Below are 23,149 nucleotides of genomic sequence, written 5' to 3' on the forward strand. Positions count from 1 at the left end.
TTTCTTTTAACCCCTTACAATCCTGTTATAGGATTGTGTGAAAATTTGTGTTCATGATATTTTCTGGAATCGAACTGAAGAATTCATATGATAAATGATTCCTGAAAATATATGTGATATTTGATGGATTTATGAGGTTTTTTGTTGGTTTGAAAATTTTCTTACATGTAGATCGTTGACGGTTTTCCCCTATATAGTGATATTAAAGTAGGGCTGCTAATTAATATGCATGCATAAGTTAGAGAATTTTACATGAAAGTAAGTTAGTAAAATTCTTATATTAGGGAATTGATTATTTGTTGTATATTATGGATTGGTATTTTGAAATGAACTCTGAGATGAATATGAAACATGGCATAGATAACCAGTTTTTTTTTAAATGTATGGGCTGCCAGTTTTTTTAAATATATGGGCTGCCAGTTTTTTAATATATGGGCTATCAGTTTTTTAAATGTATGGGCTGCCAATTTTTTTTAATATATGGGTTACCAGTTTTTTTTTAATATATGGGCTGCAAATTTTTAAATGTATGAACTGCCAATTTTTTTTTAATATATGGGCTACCAGTTTTTTAAATGTATGGGCTACCAATTTTTTAATATATGGGCTGCCAATTTTTTAAATGTATGGGCTGCCAGTTTTTTTTAATATATGGGCTGCCAATTTTTTAAATGTATGGGCTGCCAGTTTTCTAATACATGGGCTGTCAGTTTTTTAAATGTATGGACTGTTAGTTTTTTAATATATGGGCTGTCAATTTTTAAATCTATGGGCTGCCAGTTTTTGAATATATGGGCTGTCAGTTTTTAAACGTACGAGCTGCAGTTTTTTTTAATATACGAGCTGCAATGTTTTTAATTCATGGGCTGCCAGATTTTACATAAAATAAAATAAAATATTAATCCAAGTAAAATTGTCATTGTGAGAAATTAATTATCTGCTTTAAACTTGGATTAATTTTGCTGAGTATGGAGTCAATCAATGTTTATATTATGATTGGCTTGTTATCACCAAAGTGATTTCGTTAAGAAAAATTATGAACATTGTATTGAGAAATAATTATGATAAAATTATTACAGAATGATTATTTGAATATTATGGCTGGCCCAAAAGTGCACCAACTTTCAAATAATTATTGATTTAATTAGGATAATTAATGAATAATAGTGAGATTGGGATGCCTGCCCAAAGGTGATAGACCAATCAAACTTTATAAAGGTTATCAATTATGTGTTGATGAATGAAAATTACCAGTAAGTGTAAGGATTAGTATATTGCATAAGTTGATCCAAAGATTGAACGCAATTTACTAATGAAATGTTCTAAACTCAAAGCATTAATGTAGTGAGTATTTTGTGTTATTGCAGTGTCTGTTCCTATTTCATTGCATTCGTTGGCTTTTTCTATTCCAGTCTTTAATGGGACAAATTTCTCTGACTGGAATGAACAGATTCAGTTTCACCTTGGTGTTCTAGATCTGGACTTAGCTCTGCGAATGGATAAACCGGCTGCTATTACTGAAACCAGGAGTTCGGAACAGCAAGCTTTGTATAAGTCATGGAAAAGGTCGAACAAATTAAGTATGATGTTTATGCAAATATATATAGCAAATAATATTCAATCAACACTCCCTCAACTAGATAACGCAAAGGAATATCTTAAGGCAGTGGAAGATAGATTTCGTTCAGCTGATAAGTCCCTTGCAGGAAGGTTGATGGCTGAACTAACCACAATGAAATTTGATGGCAGCAAAGGAATGAACAAACATGTCCTAGAAATGTCTAATCTGGCTGCTATACTTAATACTTTGGGAATGAATGTTAATGAAAACTTTCTTGTTCAATTTATTGTGAACTCTTTGCCTCCTCAGTACGGGCCTTTTCATATTCACTATAACACAATTAAAGAAAAATGGAATGTGAATGAATTGGCAAGCATATTAGTTCAAGAAGAGGCAAGACTCAAACAACAGGGACAACATTCAGTAAATGTCATAAGTCACGCAGCTGGAAGTAAAGGAAAGAAAATAAAGAAAGGTTTAAAGAAATATCCATTGAAGGTGGCGAGTACTTCGTATGGTGATGAGGCTCGCAGGAAGGAACATTATGGTCCCAAGTGTTACTTTTGTCATGATTATGGGCATTTAAAGAAAAATTGCCCGAAACGCAAAGCATGGTTCGAAAAGAAAGGTAAGCCTTTAGCTTATGTATGTTTCGAATCAAACATGACACAAGTTCCTTCTAACACTTGGTGGATTGACTCTGGTTCTACTGTTCATGTTTCCAATTTGATGTAGGGATACCTTACGATCCAGAGCGTAAAGGAAAATGAACACATGATAGTCTTGTGGAATGAATCAAGTGTCAGTTATGGGCGTTGGAACTGTTCGGTTGTATCTTGAATCGGGTCATTGTTTAGACCTGTTTGATACTTTGTATGTTCCAAATATTTCTAGGAACTTAATTTCCATGTCTAGATTAGATAATGACGGTTATGGTTTGTATTTTGAACATAAAGGTTTCTGTATTATGAAATGTGACTTATGTGTTGGCTCTGGTATTTTGTATGAGGGGTTGTATACATTTAATCTTAATGAAAAGTTTGCTGAAACACTCCTCACTCTGCATCATAATATTGGAATTAAGCGTAGTAGAATAAACGAGAATTCCTCTTCCTTGTGGCATAAAAGACTGGGTCATATATCCAGGGAAAGAATGGAGAGATTGGTAAAGGATGGGGTTCTCACGAACCTTGATTTTATTGATTTTCGATGTATGTATTAATTGCATTAAAGGAAAGCAAACTAAACATACAAAGAAAGGAGCCACAAGAAGTAAGAATCTACTGGAAATTGTTCATAGTTATGTATGTGGGCCTTTTGTGTAACAACCCGAATTTTTAAATGAAATTTAAATAATAAAGAAAGGAAAATTTGAAAAAGGGAAAAGAAATGAAGCTGCCAAGCTTCGTCAACGAACACAGGGTCTCGTTAACGAGAAAATACCGAGAGGGGTTCTGAGGCAGCCTGAATTTCGTCGACGAATACAGGGTCTCATCGACGAAATTTGTGAAGGACTCGTCGACGAACACAGGGTCTCGTCGACGAATTCCGCCGCCTAGAAAATATGAAAAATCCGATTTTTATTTCATTTTTCACGCTCCTCTCTCTCCTCTTCGGCTCTCTCACTCTCTCTCTTCGATTTTGGGCTAGTTTTATGCCGGATCGAAGATCTGAGGTTACCACGACGCTCCTGGCGAAGTTCCCTGCAAGTTTGCCAAAACGGATCGTCGGAAAAACGAAGTTGGAAATCATCCCAAAGTTGAGGTAAGACTTTTTAAGCCAAATTAGACTTTGAGGTAGTTATAGAAATTGACGTACGCATGAAAATACTGATGATTAATACTAGGAGTTTTGAGTTTTAGGGTATTGAGTAGGAAATCCTACGGGGGTCAGGCTAGGAAATTTGAGGGGCTTTCTCAGTAGCCAGGTAAGGGAGTAAACTAAAGCAGTTCTTTTCCATGTAAACTATTATTGATTATGAGAAGATTTATTTTCAGAAAAAGCATATGATATATTTGTTTATTATGAATGTAATGTATGATTTGGAAAATACTGTTATGATGCTTAAAGTGTATATATGTATGTATGAGATGTCCTGAAATCACGATTTTAAAATATGAAGTATGACTTTTAATAGAGCATGTGTGGCATGAATATTATTTTAGGTGAAATGAGATAAGATAGGAATGCTTTTACGAGTAAAACACATTTTCAGGTATTATGAAATGATGAGTTATATTGTGATGGTTTTGACGATCGTATGATAAACGATGTATTTTCAGAATGTATACACCTGAAACAATTTTGGCGCGAGGCCGTATTTTATGTTATCGGCACGAAGCCGTATTTATGTTTTTGGTGCGAGGCTATATTTATTATGATTTTGGCACGAGGTCATATGTATGATTTCGGCGCGAGGCCATATCTATGTTTCCGACACAGGGCCATAATGATGTTATGTATGATCATGTATTATATGTTATTACAACCAGGATGTTAGTTTAGTTTAGACTGGGAGCTCGGTACTGTAGCTATGGGTTGATTTTGGCACGAGGCCTTATTAGTGCTACTGTCCCACGAGGGGATGGAAGATGGATAGTCGATGAGACTTTCAGTAGAGTGTAGACATCCATCTGGCAGTCTGGACCAGGGTGCGGCGGGTCCATCGTACTTACAGACATATTTGATTCGGTAGTGGTCGGCCAGCCATTGTCGGGTCCCGCCTTCGGGCTACACAACCCGTCATGGGGGGTAATACATGACATTAGCTAGCCATTCATCCAGGGTTGATTTTCAGTATTACGAGTTATTACAGATGTTTATGTATGTATGTTATGATTTATTAACGAAAATGAAAATACATGATTATCCAGTATGATATTATGATTATTCATAGAGTTATGAAATGTACTATATACGTATAAGCACTTTAAATATTCATGTTGCCACACATCTATATTTAGTTTACTTTCCCTTACTGAGAAGTGTCTTACCCCCATCATTATTAAATTTTCAGGAGCCCCTGAGAGACCGGTGGGTCAGGGCTGCCGTTGAGTTAGAAAGATTACCCCGTGAGGAGGGTAAGATTTTTGTACTAGGGTTAGAGTTATTTTGTGTGACCCTAGAGATATTTTGATGTATATGGATATGTACAAAAGTACAGTATTATTATATTATAAAAGCTCTGGTATTATGTTTTATGGATGGATGTATGGATTTTTATGTTTACTGCTGCGTAGGTTTTCCGCTATGTATGACTGATGTCCCCGCTAACTACGGGTTCGGGTTGACGATTTATTTATTATGTTGTATATTATTGAGGGACGTTACATTTTGACTCACCATCTTTAGGCGGAGAAAAGTATTTTATCACCTTTATTGATGATTTTTCACGATATGGCTATATCCATTGGTTGCATGAAAAGTCTCAAGCAATAGATGCTTTAAAGGCATATGTTGCTGAAGTGGAGCGACAATTAGATAGGAAAGTGAAAATCATTAGATCTGATAGAGGTGGTGAGTATTATGGTATGTATGATGGCATAAAACAATGTCCAAGACCATTTTCTAAATTCCTAGAACAACATGGTATTTTGCTTAATACACAATGCCTGGTATGCCTCAGCAGAATGGTGTGGTTGAAAGGCGGAATCGTACTCTTATAGAAATGGTTAGGAGTATGTTGAGTAATTCCTCAGTACCCATTTCATTATGGATGGAAGCCCTTAAAACAGCAGTGTGTGTGCTAAATTGGGTTCCTAGTAAGGTAGTTCAGAAACTCCTTTTGAACCGTGGACGGAAAGGAAACCGAGTTTAAGACACTTTCATGTTTGGGGTTGTCCAGCAGAGATTAGAATCTATAATCCAAATGAAAGGAAATTGGATTCAAGGACTGTGAGTGGGTATTTTATTGGATACCCAGAAAAGTCTAAAGGGTATAGGTTTTATTGTCCTAATCATAGTATGAGAATAGTTGAATCTGGTAATGCAAAGTCCCTTGAAAATGGTGAAATCAGTGGGAGTGATATATCGCGAAATGTGGTCATTAAAGAAATTCAGGTTCCTATATCGATATCTAGACCTTTAACAGACATTGTTGTTCCTTTAGTTGTTGAAAGGCATGATAACACTGAACAACAGTCTAATGATGTATCACTTGGTAATGAAAATGTCACCATCGAGCCAATTGCAGAACAATCACAAGAAATAGCATTAAGGAGATCTCAAATAGTAAGGAAACCAACTATTTCTGATGATTATTCAGTATATCTGCAAGAGGTTGATTATGATTTAGGAACTAGTAAGGATCCAGTTATGTTTTCACAAGCCATTGAAAGTGATGATTTTGAAAAGTGGATCAATGCCATAAATGATGAGTTGAAATCTATGGAACAGAATAAAGTATGTGACATCATTGATTTGCCTGAAGGGTTTAAAACAATTGGGTGTAAATGGGTTTTTAAGACCAAACAAGTCTGTAATGGCAACATTAAACGATATAAATCTAAACTTGTAGCAAAGGGTTTCACTCAGAGGGAAGGTGTTGATTATAAAGAGATGTTTTCTCCTGTGTCTAAAAAGGACTCTTTTAGAATCATTATGACTTTGGTGTCTCATTTTGATTTAGAGTTACGCCAAATGGATGTGAAAACTACTTTTTTAAATGGGAATTTAGATGAAGAGGTATATATGGATCTTCCTGAAAGTTTAATGATTAAAGGAAAAGAGCACATGGTTTGCAAATTAAAAAAATCAATATATGGACTTAAACAAGCTTCCAGGCAATGGTATTTTAAATTTCATGATACCATCACGATCTTTGGTTTTAAAGAAAACACTATGTATTGGTATATATATCTAAAGGTCAGTGGGAGCAAGTTTATCTTTCTGATTCTATATCTTGATGATATTTTACTTGCCAGTAATGATCTCGGCTTATTGAATGATACCAAGAGATTTCTTTCTATGAACTTTGAAATGAAAGATATGGGTGAGGCAACTTATGTGATTGGAATTGAAATATTCCGGGACAGATCACTTGGACTGTTAAGGTTGTCTCAGAAAGGATATATTAATATAGTTCTAGAAAGATTTCATATGGTTGATTGTAAACCAACTCTTGCTCTTATTTGTAAAGGGGACAAGTTCAGTCTAAAAGATTGTCCACATAATGAATTTGAAAATAAAAGTATGGAAAATGTTCCTTTTGCATCTATTGTTAGGAGTTTGATGTATGTGTAGACTTGTACGAGACCAGATATTAGTTTTGCAGTTGGGATGCTCGGGAGGTACCAAAGTAATCCTGGAATGGAGCATTGGAAAGCTGCAAAGAAAGTCTTGAGGTACTTAAAAGGAACCAAACACTGTATGCTCACATATAGGAGAACAGATCAGTTGGAGGTGGTTGGCTACTCTGACTCAGATTTTGCTGGATACGTTGATAGTCGTAAGTTAACATATGGCTATTTGTTCCTGTTAGCTGGAGGAGCAATATCATGGAAGAGCGCCAAACAGACTATCATAGCAGCATCTACTATGGAAGCTGAATTTGTGGCGTGCTTTGAGGCCACGATTCAAGCTTTGTGGTTGCAGAACTTTATCTCAGGACTTGAGATTGTCGACAGTATAGCCAGGCCGTTGAGAATTTATTGTGATAATTCCGCAGCAGTCTTTTTCTCCAAAAACGACAAATACTCTAATGGCACTGAGCATATGGAGTTCAAGTATTTGGCCGTTAAGGAGGAAGTTCGGAAACAGATAGTACTTATAGAACATATAAGGACTGAACTCATGATAGCAGATCCTTTAACGAAAGGATTGACACCAAAGGTATTTAAAGAACATGCTGATCACATAGGTCTTTGTTGTAATCCTTGATGTATAATACTGGATCTTTATGTTTTGTTTTATAATATGTATAATGATATCAATAAAAGTGTTTCTGAACATTATTTATGTTTACCATAAATCACATGATTATAGAGATGGTTCACTGTTAAATAGAAATGATCTTTGACAAAGATATTAAAAGGACAGTATGGTAACTTCCTATTATAGATTATAGTTAAGTGGTCTATTAGTTTTGTGGTACATGGAAGGGAAAATGTCGCTCTAATGATATTTACCGCCATGACTCGTACTAATGGGTTGCTTGATTATGATCTTATGTTAATCTCATTGAAAAGTATAAATAAGCTAATGTTTTGTGCACAATATGGATATTTGTTAATCCATATTAATATCATTCATATGAGTCAAGTGAGAGAATGTAGGATTTATATCCCAAAGGATATGTCCCACATGAATGATGTGGGTCCCACATATAGGTAATGTGTCCCATATGATAAGGATATAAATTAATTGTTGTATGGGTTAACTAAAAGGTTAGCTCATTTAATATGAGAAATTAATGGTGGAAGTATGAAGAGATTCCTATACATAAATATTATAGATATATATGTATATAATATATATATATATATATATAAAAATAAAATATATTAGCTACTATTATGGGTGTAACTATAAAGGCATAGGAAGAAAGGAATTGTCCTCTCTCTGCCTCTACTTCTCTAATCATCAGGAGATCCCATAGATCTGGTGAAAGAAGGAAAGAGAAAGAGGAGAAGCGGGAGAAACGATTTCTTCGGATTCTCCGGGTGTTCTTCTCGATAGGTTCGATATGGCTGATTTCGGTATGTAAAGTTTACAGTTTATGATTTATTTATTTTCCGCATAAAGTAATTGATGTGAAATCATGATAATTGAAGATCCTTGGTTGCAATATATTCATGAAAATTTTCTAACACGGACTACTGAAAACACATAATTTGAATATCGTATAAAACATTGCAGCCTCAAATTCACGACACTTGTCAAATTCAGGCAAGGTTTAAAAAACATGGGAAGAGGCTAAAGATACACGTGCTCATGCTCAAGCTAACCAATATAAATTGAAAATTGAGCATATTAAAATGAAAAAAAAAACATATTAAAATGCACATGCTCAAATTCAAGCAAGGTTCCAAAAAATTGGAAAGATGCTAAAGATACACAAACTCATGCTCAAACTAAGGCAATATAAATTGAGATAAAAAAAATATTAAACTAAAAACATATTAAGATGGACATGCTCAAATTTGTATATTGTTAACCTCAATAAAGACATAGATCACATTAAAACTTTATATACATTATTGACCCACAACCTAATGCCTTAAACTTTTAGGTAAAATAGTAATTGAATATGGCATCGGAGCTTATTACCAAAATGTCCTGACTTATAGTCTTGCTGCTTGCGTTTATTGTGTGATGTTTAAATAAAAAATTTTTATTTCCTATTACGAGTGTTATTTAACATGTATTTATCTCTCCACATGCTATTGAGTTACTCATACAGAAGAGTGTTGAAACTTGATATACATTATTTGCTTATAATCTAATAGTTTATGCTTTTAGGTAAAATGATAATCCAACATATCAAAATAAAATCACCATCTGCAATAGAAAAACAAAAAACATGTTTCATAGATGCATTTCTACGTAGAAATAGATAGTATTTAATAGTTTTAAAAAAAAGGAACACACACACACACACAACACGCATAACCAAAAGTTTGATAAGTCAACTTTGGTGCCAATTGGAAATATATACCAATGCATTTCGGGGAAAACTATTTTTGTCAGAAAGTTTCGCAATTAAATTTAGTGCAATATGAAAATAGCTACAAATATTATTTTCAATTTATCAAATGGTGCACAATTTAGAGGTTTCAAAAATTTTATTTACCTCCCCTTAAAATGCCATACATCTTCCCTCGAGGTTTGCCAAAAATGCAAATCTGAAACATTTCCTTGTATTTTGTGAAAAAAATAAGTCTTTTGAGGAAAAAATTGTGTCGTTTTGACAAATCTCAGGAAAGGTGCTTGAAATTCTTAAAATTTAAGGCAAGTCTTTGCGATTTTTGAAACCTCAAGGGAGGTCAGTGTCTTTTTACCAAATCTCAAGATAGATAAATATTTTTTACCCTTAATAATAATTACTATTATAAAAATAATAAATCATAACAATCAAACAAGAACAAATTATTATAAAAATAAGGAAAAAAAAAATACTTACACGCATCATCTAATGCGAATATCCTTTGAATTTCTAAAAGTGACACTTACATTCCTTAAACTGTTTTCATGACTATAAGAAGATCATTCATTAATAAAAATATTATTTAAGTCAAAATTTAACCAATATGATAACAAATGTGACATTTACATTCCTTAAATTATCTTTATGAGGGTAAGAAGATCATTCCATTAACCCAAAAAAAAAAAGAAAAAAGGGTAAGGATTAATTTGATAATGTTTTTTTTAAGAAAAAAACACCAAAAGAGAAAATTTCTTTACAATATTAAAGAAATAAAGAGACAAAACTAAAATTTAAAATTACGATTGGTACACAAAATACATACTTATAGGAATAGACTAAAGGTTATTGTCCAATTTACAGAGTTAATTGCTGATTAGCAAACACCGCCTATATTGCATCTGAAAATTTCAAGCAATGGTTATTTCAAGGAATTGAGTTATCAGCACAACTTTCAAACGCACGCAGTCTTTTGTTCACTCGACGCTCGTGTCGCAGTCCGACCCTCCCCCTCCCTCATTCCCACACTATCTCCGACCCTGCGAGCCGAGCGATCCAACCATGTTGCGCCACGCCACGCGCCTCCTGACCCGACCCTCGGCCACAGCCGCTGCCGCCAGGGCTCGGCCATTCTCCACCGCCGGCGTGCCTGCAGTTCCGGTAGGCGACTCAGCGTTCCTGGAGTCTTGGAAGAAAGTGATCCCGAACATGGACCCGCCCAAGACCCCGCAGGTCTTCATGCAGCCTCGGCCGCCCACTCCGTCCTCGATTCCTTCCAAGCTCACCGTGAACTTTGTTCTTCCTTACGCTTCCGAACTTTCAGCTAAAGAGGTCAGTTTGAAGGAACCCTTCTGGTTGGGTGAGCTGTTTCTATGTTAATTTATGTGTGTCTTGTTTGAATTTGTTGCTAATGACGAGGTTTAGCTGATTGAATCCTCTTTCTTCGTTGATTCCTTGTTACTTCCCCCTCCCCCCTCTATTTGGGCATTGTTTGGATTTGTTGATGCGGGTGGTTTTAGGTTGAGTTTCTTTCGTGACTGTTTCATTTCGATGATCTGTCATCCGGGTTCTGCTTGGATTTGTTGTTTATGGTTTCAAAATACTATTGAGAAATGCCGATTAATTGCTTCTTGATGGGAAGTGAAAACGCTATGTGCTTGACAGCTTGACCTTGGGATTTGATAAGCCCATGTATTTGAGTATTTGTTTGTTAAATTCGGGACTGCTCATTTTATTTATTTTTTATTTGGATATTTATTATGGTTCTAGAAGGAGCTAAAGGTCTTTCGGTATGGTCGTGGATCTATATATACCTTATTTAGTGCTACCAGTGAACCATGCTACAAAATTTGCTGACGGGACCATGCACATTACTTGTTAATGGGAGTCATTTTGAAGAAATGGTTTAAATGAAGAACAATTCGGTTTCTAGTAATTGGGGAATAAGTCTAGTACTTGGTACGAGAAAAGACCATTTTGAAATATATTTTATTATGTGGATATGCTGCTCATTTTGTCATTCTTGATATTTATTGAGATATGCTAAAGTCAGGGAGTACAAGATGTCTGTTTTTTGGGTATCCAAAATTTTCAAAGGGATGCAAATTATTTGATGTAGTGAAACTCATCATTGAGAGCAAGCATGCAAGGTTTATCGAAAGATAGATATTACTATGATGAATAGTCTCATGAAAAAACAAGTTGTGAAGAACTTAATGGTTCATTTTCCTATTAATTTATTTTTATTTATGTTCAAGAAACTGAAACTTCTTCATGGAAAAGAAAGGATTATCTTGAACCTTCGAGCAAGGGGAGCAGAAAAAGGAGAACTAGTTCAGTACTTTTTTCTATGAAGTTTTTAACATTTTCTGGTAAATCATTTCAAAGATTAGATTGAACAAAGACATCTTAGATCCTCAATCTTGTGATGAAGCTATCGCTAATGTATACATTGATAAGTTGAAATTATCCGTGGAAGAAGAAATTATTTTAGTGCATTAAAATGAAATTTTAGTTCAAGTCGATGCATCTAAACAAATAAAACCTATGAAATGTAAATGGATATAAAAAAAAAAAAAAGATTTTTGATGGAAATGTTAAAAGGTTCAAGGTTAGACTGGTGGGAAAATTTTTACTTAGCATGGAATTAATTAGAACTTTTTCACCAATCAGCGAGATTCATTCAATTTGAACTATTTTGTCCTTGGTTGCTTATTATGACTCAAAAGTTGTTTCAGATGGATGTGAAGACAACCCTTTTTTTTTTTCAATGGTAATTTTGATGAAGATGTTTGCATGGAATAGACTTTAGATAGATCGATATATAGTTTAAAACAGGCATTTAGGTTGTGGAACATCAAATTTTATGGAAGTTGTGATTTATGCATATACAAGCAATCTAAATGATCATTTGTTTTTTGTCAAGACAATGGGAGCCAAGATTGCTTATCTATGTTTTTGCCAAGACAGTGGTAGCATAGATTGCTTATCTGACTTCATATGTCAATGGCATTTTTTGGTAGATAATGACATGGCCTTTTTGATTGAAATATATCTTAAGATATTCTCACACATTTGAGATGAAGGATCTTGGCTAATCTTCAAACATCGTCCGGATCGAAGTTATCCAAGATAGAACGTGGAGAAACCCAGCTTGTCACAAGAAAAGTATTTGATACAATCTTGCACTGGTTTAAGATGGATTGTTCTTTTGAGAAGCTTCTGTACAATGGAATAAAGGAAGTAAATAATGCAAGTTGTCCAAGTTCGTTAAAATACAAACTTGATGAATCTAAGCACCCATATGCTTGAGTAGCGAGTCTTATATGTATGCTTTAGTTTGTACGGGGCCAGATCCTGCTTTTGCTATTGATGTTCTCAGTAGATTTTAGTCTAATACTTGGAAAATTGAAAAGATCATTGTGAAGGAGTCAAGCACATGTTGCAATAGTTGAAGCAACCTAAAGTGCCTTTTGTTTGATCTCATTAGGCTCTAAATAGAAGTAAATATCTTATAGGTTAGATTGTTAGAAAATTGGTGAATCTGAGTTGTTTGGTAAAGTTTCTTAATAGCATTATTTGTCTATATTATCTCCTCTCTCTCTCTCTCTCTCTCCCTCTCTCTCTCTCTCTCTCTCTCTCTCTCTCTTCCCCCACCCCCCTCTTCAAAAGCTCCCTGTCTTGGATGATCCCCAGCTCTGACTAAAATAATGGCCTCTACACTCAGGGTTCTTGTTGGTGTGGTTTGTGGCCGTGTTGGGTGGGGTTTGGATCCTAGACTTTCATATTTCTGCTTGATCTTTTGTGCTTAGGTTCTGGTAGTGATATCTTCCCTCGTTATCTTTGATCATTTTTCTGTTTTGTCTCTCTTCAACTTTGATCTTTGGCAATGATGACCATGGTGGTTGGATAGGTGGATTGCAAAAGCAGCATATGTGGGTTTTATTTTTGATGATGGCATTCCTCTGTCCCCTGGTGATGTTTTGTGTTTGGATCAACTTGCTGGTGGGTGGATTGATTGAAGTGGTAGTGATCTAGTTTGAGACCGTAATTGAGATTCTGATGCATTTTCTTTTCTCATTTTTTGGATTTTAAAATTTTTTAAAAAGAAGAACCCTCTATGCAATTTTTTCTATGTTTTTTTTTTTTGGGTAATCTGCATTATTTTTTTAGTTATGTAGTTTTTTTTGCATGTTATCTGTAAATTTTACTAGTGAATGAACAATTTTCTGTTGCTTTACTCAAATTTCATCAAAACATGTTGTCATTGATTAAACTCCAGCAGAACAATTGATCGACATGGGGCCAATTGGTGTTTTTGTTGTTATGATCATGTTTGCTGGGGAGTCACATGGAATCTGCAAGTACTTTACCTGTTTTGATGAAGCTGCTCAACCATTATTTATTGCCATATCAAACACTAAACTTGTCATAAATACTCTCTTGACTTGTTTCAAATTGTAAACAAACTTTTTTCATATTTTCTTTTGTTTGATCCATATTTCTTAAAAATGCTTTTAGGTTTTTGGAAAACTACCTGTTTGATGAAATTGCTCAACCGTTATTTATTGCCATATCAAACACAAAACTTGTCGTAAATATGCTCTTGCCTTGTTTCAAATTGTAAACATAGTTTCTTTTGTTTGATCTATATTTTTTAAAAATGCTTTTAGGTTTTTGGACAACCATATGAGCACACAATATTCAAAGGGTTAAAATTGTAAGAACATACATACTCAAATGTTTAAACATATCACTAACCAAACAACAAGAACTGTTTAGGTTCAAACTGGATCTAAATCTGATGATTCTGATTGCGATTCATAGCTTGAATAACTTTACCAAAAGACACCTAAATCTTTTGCCTTGACATATCAAGTTAGTGACTTGCAGATTCTGATTATCAAGGTTGTACAGGTACATGGAGATCTGCCTCTGTATTTCTTTTTAATGTTTGATGGTAATGCAATATTTTGGATGACTAAGAAACATGATTAGCGTTGCCTAATCCACAACAGATGCTGAATTTGTGGCACTTAATTCAGCCACGAAGGAGACTATTTATCTCCAATGTTTTGAAAACCGGACTGGTCAATCTGGCTGAACTGGGACCCGTCTCCCTATCCAGTCTGGTTTTTATTAGATTTTGAATGAGTAAAAAATCCATTAAAATCTGGAAAAAACTGGAAAAACCAGATGAGTCCTCCAGAAAATTTCTGTGATATGTTGGAGCAATATGGAGAGAGAGAGAGAGAGAGAGAGTATGATCAAGGGGAAGCCAATCTTGGTTAACATCTTGAAAACAGCTACCCTTAAAACAACCTACACTATAAGCCCAAACAGAAGCCAAATACGGAATTATGTCCCAAAGAAGATCCCTTGACAGTTTCTTTCTGGAAAAAAAATTCTAGCATTCCTTTTCAACAAATTTCCCAAAGAACAGCAGAAATAGCATGCCCCCATAGCTTCCCAAATCCCAACATCCTTCCTCTTCCCTAAACCAACAACAGAAATACTTAAAAGCAAGCCTTAAAACAACCTGCACTATCAGCCCAAAGAGAAGCCACATACAGAATTTGACAACTTCCCTCTAGAAAAAAATTCTAGCATTCCTTTCCAACCAATTCCCCAAGTACTGCCCAAATAGCTACCTCCAGATCTTCCCAAATCCCAACATCCTTCCTCTTCCCTAAATCAACCACAAAAATACTTAAAAGCTCCTCCAACAATTTCAGGCAAGCCTATAAATCACTGAGAATTCCAAATAGAATGTTCCACAATCCCCAAGCAAATGAGCACTGTAAAAACAAAGCTATTTCCACACCTGAGACACATGTCTGGAGGCAAAGCTTTAGAAGGCCTTCTACTCTGCAGCATGCTGTTGATGTTAACTCTATAAAGGGCCAACAACCAAACAGAAGCCTTAATCTTAGAAGGAATTTTAGCATTCCATATTCCCCAAGAAAAGAGGAAATGACATGAGTCTTAACTAAATGAGAGAAGAACGATTTACATGAATAATCCTTGAAGAATCCAAATTACAAATTCTAATATCACTCCTATTGGAGATATGGCAACCCTCCAACACAATAAGCAAAGAAAAAGGCTCTTCAAACTGTCTATCATTTGAGACCATCCTAAAATGAAACTCCCAAGAAAAGGAGTCCCTCTCGAGAATGAAAGGAAATCACATTAGCACGGCGAGAAGAAGACAATGTAAATGAGGAAAGGAACAATGCATTGTAACTTTACCCACCCCAAAATCTTCCCAAACCAAATACAATTTCCACTACCCAAATGAAAATAAGAGGAGGAAAGAGTAAACATGAGATATTGACCTCCAATGACTCTCCGAGGAACTACTAAAATTCACTTTTGCATCCCACCCATTATGTTGCAAACCAAGTTTACTTATAGCTTTGTGCTAAAGGGAATTTACCTTCATGAGAAAATGCCAAAAGCATCCCAAATTAAACCAGCAGTAATTCAGCAATAGCAACAGCCACAAATGTTAGTAACATAAATATTAGATTACCACTTTACCTATAAGCTTAAGATGCTAGGTTGTGGTTAACACTCCCCCACATGTGCAGTCCAATTGCATGTAGAGAGATAAAAACGCTGAATAACATCAATTACATTACATAAGATAATTTTGAACATCACACAAGAAATGTGGACAATGAGACTAGAACCCAAGACCTCTTGGCAACCATAGCTCTGATAAAATGCACTTCACTAAAAACTTAAGCTGTTAGGTTGTGGACCAACGATATATATCAAGCTTTAACTATACCAATTTCCCATATTACATAATTTATAAAATTCTCATACCACATACTTGACAAATTGCCCAATCACTGTATACCCAAAAATTCTTCAAAATCATTCATTGGAAGAAATGATTTCTGAAAGTGATTTTCTTGCTCCCTTCAGCCAGGCTGGGTTTTGGAGCATACCTCACCCATAGCACCAAATAAGGTATGTATGAAGATCCAAGAACATACCAAGAGCCCTTACCTTCTCAATTTCAAGAACCACTATATCCAAATGAAAGTTCATGAAGGAAACAGGTACTCAATTGCATGATCTTATCAACCTCAATATTAATGAACTGGATAGATGCTGGTCAACTCAGAATTAGATATCCAAGCCCAAGTACAGAGTCTTTTTCACTTACAAGACAAAACAATTAATTTGTGATTTATAATGCTTTGAAACCATAAATCCAACAATCTTCCACTTAGTTTCAAACGTGTGTAAATATATTTGAAAAAGCAAAGGCTATGCAAATAGGTATCATCTTAAATCTTATGGTACATATATGCATAGTTAATCCAAGGCTGCATTAAATATAGTAATAAACTTAAACGTTGTAATCAATCATGACAGTCACACAATTTCTCACCATTCCATATCATACTCAAAACCTAGGAACTTGGGTAAAGACCCATTCCTGCAAGTATTAATCACCAAGGAAATCTGACCTATACATTCTATAGGCCTGAGCATCTTGAGGTCCAACATATATTCCTCATTGAGGCCCTGTTGCACACACTGCTAGGACACACAAACAAGGAAGCTGGACCTCATGGCATTATCTGCTAATGCTCTAAATAATCACTAGTCCTATAATAATTTCTTGCTTTTTTAACATATCTCTGACTTATTGCTGCTTCCCTTCAATGTATTTTCCTTTGGAATGGCATTTGCAAGTGCTATGAAGAGCAATCACTAAACCATTGTCACAAAGAATCACAATTCACAATGGACTGTAACACACAGGTAACAAATGGAAGATAATTAATAAACTTTTTGAGGTAAACAATGTTTGTCAAACCAGACTGGCTAGTGAACCGGATGGCTATTCAGTTCCTTGTTCAGGCACTCCAACTGGTTTGATTGGTCTGGTTCAATCTGTCAGTATGATTTATATGATAGTCTTTAAATTTAATTAAAGCTTTACAATGGAATGCCCAAAGATTATGGTCTGCTGGTCAAAATATCTCTGTCTTAAGTTTTGTTGGTTCCGGCTCCAGGATCGAATCCCAAAGGGTCCTTAGCTGTTTCACATTTCCAACTTCCAAGACAATAACTCAATTTTAATTTTTTTCAATTACCTCTCTTTTGATACTATTATAATATATATTATTTATTTATATTTCTTGAGTGCTGTGCATACCCACTTTCTCCCTTCCATTTCTCTTCTCAGTTTTCCTGAAAATGTCTCTCCTCTCCCTCTCTTTTTCTCTCTCTCGTTATATGAGTTAAAGCTTGCAGAATCACAACCCAAATAGAGTTGTGCACTGCCCGAAACACTCAGAACCTGATGAATTGATCTTTGCTGCTCTTGAATGAGGATGGCTTTGCTGCTCTTCGTTCACACTTGAGTAGTTGAGTGTACATAACTACATATGGCAATCTCTCTCTCTCTCTCTCTCTCTCTCTGTAACAATAGGGATTTGATACAGTGGACTCTGTCACGTTTGATTTGATTTCTGTTAAATTCTGATATTTTTTTACATTCCTATGTGAAATCCCATTTCTGTTGAAGGTTTATTATATTTTTGGTTTGGATATTTTCAGTTGCAGAACTTATTTTGTTGCTGTCGAGATTATATTATTATTGGAAACTTTCCACCACAGAATCACAGTTCTTTTATTCAGAAACCTGCCATTTGGCGGCTACAAACCTAGAGGAGAACAAAAGCAAAAGAAATTTGAAGCCTTATCGTTTTCTGTTTATTGATGCATAAGGCTCTATAATTTTTGCTTGAATGGATGTGAACTACATGTGAACTATGAACTCAGTTGGATGTTTATGTGTGAAATACAGGTTAATTTCCTGGCCCTTTTAAGGTATTTTTTACACGTCATTGGGCAGTTTTTATGGAGCCCTTTTTACATAAGAATTATTTGCATTGTGCTACACAAGCTGGTAGAATTGTAGGATATTTTGTTCTCCATAAATAAACAACTGAGCTTATTTTGGTGCCCATGACATTGTGATTGGATGGTATCCGTGGAAATGTGAGATGCAGTTCATCCACTCTTGGCTGCTTTGTTACGATTCTGATCAATCGGCAGTTTTCATTTTGATTGCTTCGATAAGTTCTCTTTCTAAGAGTCGAGGGAAAAGCCTGTAGGGTTGTTCTTGACAATGTAGTAGATCTCATAGATATAATGGTCCCCCCATGGTTTTAAATCGCGGTAGCGGGTAGCGTAACGTAACGGTAACGGGTGTAATGGGAAGCAGGAGTAGCGGATGTTACATAACGAGAAGCGGGTGTAACAGCCGTGAATTTTTTTGAAGCACGCACAACCTTGTGCATATTAGTGTACTTGCATGTTTTAAGCTTTTAGCTATTCTTAGAAAGGGTTTTAGTGTATTTTGGACCCTTTAGTTCGAGTAACTAAGTTATTTGGTAAGGACAAAAAGTTTACATTTGTTTTAAACCATCATTGATAGAAAATTACGTGTGTGCGCGTATTTATACTTCTCATTGTTCTTATCTGTGATAAATTCTTATGTGTGCTTAATGAATTAATAAAATAAAATACATTATACACTCCATTAATCTATTAGTCACATAAAACATACGAATAATATAAATATAAAATAGTTAGAAAAGAAAGAACGTTGAAGTTGAAAAATAAAGAACATAAATATCACATTACTAATATTATTAAAAAAAAAATTTCCTAACAAGTTAGTATTTTGAAATTGTTAATTAATGCATCTATTGTGAGTATTTGAAGAAATAGTAAATTTTGTATCATTGTCATCCTCATTATAATCTTTTCCCCCTCTTGCCACTTGGTATATTGAAAATGATATATGAAAGAAAGAGAAAAAGTGAGAAGAAAAAGTAAAAAATAAAATATTTTTTTGGTGTAACAGTCCTGTAGCGGTTACGTAACGGTCGTAGCAGCCTTTACATAACGGTCGCGGTCCGTAACGGCTGCTACGGTCGTGATTTTTCTTCCCACCGATTTCACGGTGTGTAACGGTATCGGTAACCCAAAAAACCTTTACGTAACGGCGTTACGTAACGGTCGCGGCCTTTATTTAAAACCATGGGTCCCCCCTGCCCACCCTCTTGCCAGTATTTTATTTTGGTATTTATACAAGAAGGTTTTCTTTTCTATTTTGAAAAACTTTATGGTATTTTAACAAAAATATCCATGTTTAATGTTCAATTGGTTGACTTAAATTTGGTTTATTTGTGTTGCATGATGTTAGAAGAGGGAATTTATTTTCTTGACAAAATCTAGGGAAGTTTTTCTTGACAAAACAAGAAACTTAGAACTGTTTTTCTCCATTGATTCTGTGGGCTAATGTTTTCAGATCCAGGGTAATTACCTGGATGTTAAGAAGTTGGAAAATTTTCCAGCAGTCTAAAGTGTTCTTGATGATAGACTTTTTGTAGAATTTACTTGTTGTCACTGAAGTGTCATTATTGGCACACGTTGAAGTTTCCATGGTTTTTTGTCTACGTTTTAATAAAATGGTTCCTAAACTGCTACTTTATTCTTGGTTTTTTTCCCCTTATATTTTTTGCTCTCTTCTGCTAAATTTTTAGTATGCATGGGAAGATGCCCACTTGCCCTTGCTAGCACCAATTTATTGTAAATACTATTGATTTAAAGGAATTGATAATAAATATATGATCTTATATTCCTTATCAAATTTCTAGAATGCATGTTCACTGCACTAATAATTTATTATGGCGTGGTATACAGATCTAAGTTCCAATATGGATCTAAAAACCACTGCTCACAGGGATATTAAAGGGGATTGGAAGGCTGCTTTGATGTAATTTTTTATTCTTTTTGCCTTCTTTTTTTGGAGGATATCTCATCCTCCTTCCAGGCTTCTGTTGTTATTATTTCTTCTCTTAATATATTTGTTTTGTTATCCCAAAAAAAAAAAAACGCTTCTGCTTGAATAAAATGCATCACCAAAGTCTTTAATTTCTGATATGGGCAACCTGAATTTATGGAATTATATATAAGGCTCATTGGGTCTATAACTCAAAGATTTTGTCTACACTGGTATCACTTTGTTTCCTTGGTAATGATATCCTAGAATCTTGAAGATATCTCTTTAGTAAAAATACCCTAAATAAAGAGACTAAAATACCAGAAAAATTAGGAAAGTTAAACTAAAACATCTCTTGTTTGCATGTTACATCTGTGTGTGTGTGTGTGGAAGTTTGAGGGTTTTAAACCTTAGAAACCCTTCCGTGTACATTTCTTTTGTATTTGTCAGAAATCCTTCCTAGTGCATTGCTTGGCTATGTATGTACAATTGCTTTTCGTCCTGTGTGTTTTAATACACCTGCCAACACTACACAAAAAAAGAAAAAGAAAAAATGAACGCAAATTATTTCTTGTAAGTGCTTCCTTCCAACTTCCAAATTAACATATAAGCCTCACCACCTAATTAGCATGAGCATCTGGTTTATGGTGTGGATTGGTAAACAAGGAGGGCTTGTGTTTTTGGTTCTTTTACTTTTGTATCATTGCATTCCATTTGAACTGAGTCCCTTCATTGCCAATGAATTGAATGATAGTGAATTAGTGATAGCAGGTTTAAAATGATCTCACAATTTGCCCTGGGTTGATGTATCTCCTCTAATGAAAACTGACAAGGATGATGGTCTTAAAGTGACCAAGTGATTGCTTTGGGCCCCACGGGGGCAACAAACTTTGAATTTTCATACAGAAAGCAAGTTTATGAGTTAGGGAAAGGCTGTGCAGCTTAATCGCTGTTTACTGAATGTTGAATAATTGGTTTGGAACCAATAGGTATTTTTACTAACTGAATTTTTCTTTAGCTGCTGTAGAAAAGTATCTTTGACCTATTTGGCAGTTGACTGGTTAGGGTTAGTTTTATTTTCTAGAATCATATGTTCTGTGACCGAGGTATTCTCAAGGCCAACTGAGAGTCAAAAACCATATATATGTATGTACACATATATTTCCGAAGCTGATACTGCAACTTCAGGATCATGTAATGTGTTAGTTGTTTTGCTTAAGGTTTGCATAATTTTATTTTATTTTATTTATTCTTTTTGAAGGAATTGGCACATGGTGGAGAGCAGAGGCTGCTGGATAGAATGAGTTTGGATGCACTTTTATTATATATTTTAACTATTTTCTTTAATAGAAAAAGCATTATTGAAAGAGAGGAATGCTTACTGAATTTCTGTGTCTTGTGTCTTGTCTTTATGGTTTGTGGATTTGTGTAGATCATAAGTTGTTTCAAAATTCAAAATTCAAATGTTTTAACCCATCTCACTTCAACCTATAATCTAAATGTTGGCATATACTAGTTCTATTAATGAGGATATTATTGTTTTGTTTTTGTTTTCCATTTAATAGCAGAAAGTATTTTATTGAGGGAGTTAGAGAAGAATGCAAACGAAGCGAGGACAAGGAGTCTTATAGACTAACAAAACAAAATGAACAGAAAAAAATAAGATAACGCATACTAGTTAAGACAACTTATTACGTCTTCTTCATTCCCTTCCTATCATAATTAAGTGTACTTGTGGTTATCCTGCTCTCTTTGATCCTTCTTCTTGCTTTGGCAGTTGTAAAGACATCCTACACAATTGATCTTGGGTCTTATCAGCCTTTTTTTTGTTGTCGTCTTTGTAGACCAATCCTTCTTGTGGTATGTGAATTCCCCAGATAAATGCTAAAAAATTTGAGCAAGTGAAAGAGTGATGAAGTAAAATTTGAAACTGGCTTAAATTCTTAAAAAAGGGGGAAAAAAAAAACAACCAAGCAGAAGAATGATGACCTTGATAAAATAAAAGTTATAACCATCCAAAATCATGTTGTGATAGAGGGAAGATTTTATGGTTGTTTGTCTTACTTTTTCATTTTGCACGATTGCAGGTTGACATGGCCATCATACCAGCGACAACTGGGCAGATGGGTGTTTTACCTGGACATGTAGCGACAATTGCAGAGCTGAAACCCGGGGTTTTATCAGTGCATGAAGGGAATGAGGTGACAAAGTATTTTATTAGCAGTGGCTTTGCATTTATCCATGCAAACTCATATGCTGATATAATTGCCGTTGAGGCTGTGCCAATTGATCAAATTGACCCGGGCCTGGTCCAAAAGGGGCTTGCGGAGTTCACCCAGAAGCTGAGCTCGGCCTCTACTGAGTTGGAGAAAGCTGAAGCCCAAATTGGAGTGGATGTGCATAGTGCTCTTAATTCTGCCCTCACAGGTTAAATTGTTAAGTTTCTGCATCCCTTCCTGATTTATTTTTATTTGAAAATTTGTTGGCTGACTGTTGGATTCTTTTTTAGAGGAAGGAGCTTTGAATACTTTGTTTTTGTATTCTCATGTTTCATGTGGGGATGGAAGATTGCCTATGCATATAATTTGTCATGTTAGTTTTCAAAAAAAAAACAAATGCTGAGAAGAAATTAAACCTGTAAAAACACACTTCCAGTGTGTTTTATCTTCTGTGTTTCTTGTATGATGCTCTCTGTGAAGATGAGAAGAGGCTCACCCCATTTTAACATAGAGTTTGGAAGTATGAATTTTAGGTCTTGAATTTGAATTTATGTTAATTTAAATAAAATATAATATAAATTTATATCATATATATATATATTCACATTCAAATTCAAGAATCTGAAACTCAAATTTCCAGATGCAGGATAAGAATTATGTTTTGCCCTATTGCTTTTGGGCATGGGGCCTGTGTTTTGTGCACAAAAGTCCCGTTTGGGTAAAAGGAAAAAACTCTACCCTGTCATGCACAACAAGCTGTGGCAGCCTATAGTTGCATTGACAGTTTTACACTACGACGTTGACACAAAGCAACCTTTTTTTAAAAAAAAGAAAAAGAATATGCATGAATAATTATGTATTAGCATCCCATATAAAATTTAGCCTAAAGTCATACTAGATTGCTCGGT

The 23,149-nt window shown here is 34.9% G+C and overlaps 1 protein-coding gene across 1 annotated transcript; it reads left to right on the forward strand.

Annotated features, from left to right (window-relative positions):
• Positions 1-10,055: 10,055 nt before the first annotated feature.
• Positions 10,056-22,691, forward strand: LOC131165699 (ATP synthase subunit delta', mitochondrial-like). Its single transcript, XM_058123703.1, has 2 exons — positions 10,056-10,532; positions 22,110-22,691. Exons 1-2 carry the CDS (start codon positions 10,263-10,265, stop codon positions 22,452-22,454), a joined length of 615 nt encoding a protein of 204 aa, XP_057979686.1. The 5' UTR covers positions 10,056-10,262; the 3' UTR covers positions 22,455-22,691.
• Positions 22,692-23,149: the final 458 nt, after the last annotated feature.

This window comes from Malania oleifera, chromosome 10 (assembly GCF_029873635.1).
Source record: "Malania oleifera isolate guangnan ecotype guangnan chromosome 10, ASM2987363v1, whole genome shotgun sequence".
In the NCBI taxonomy this organism is placed as follows: domain Eukaryota; kingdom Viridiplantae; phylum Streptophyta; class Magnoliopsida; order Santalales; family Ximeniaceae; genus Malania; species Malania oleifera.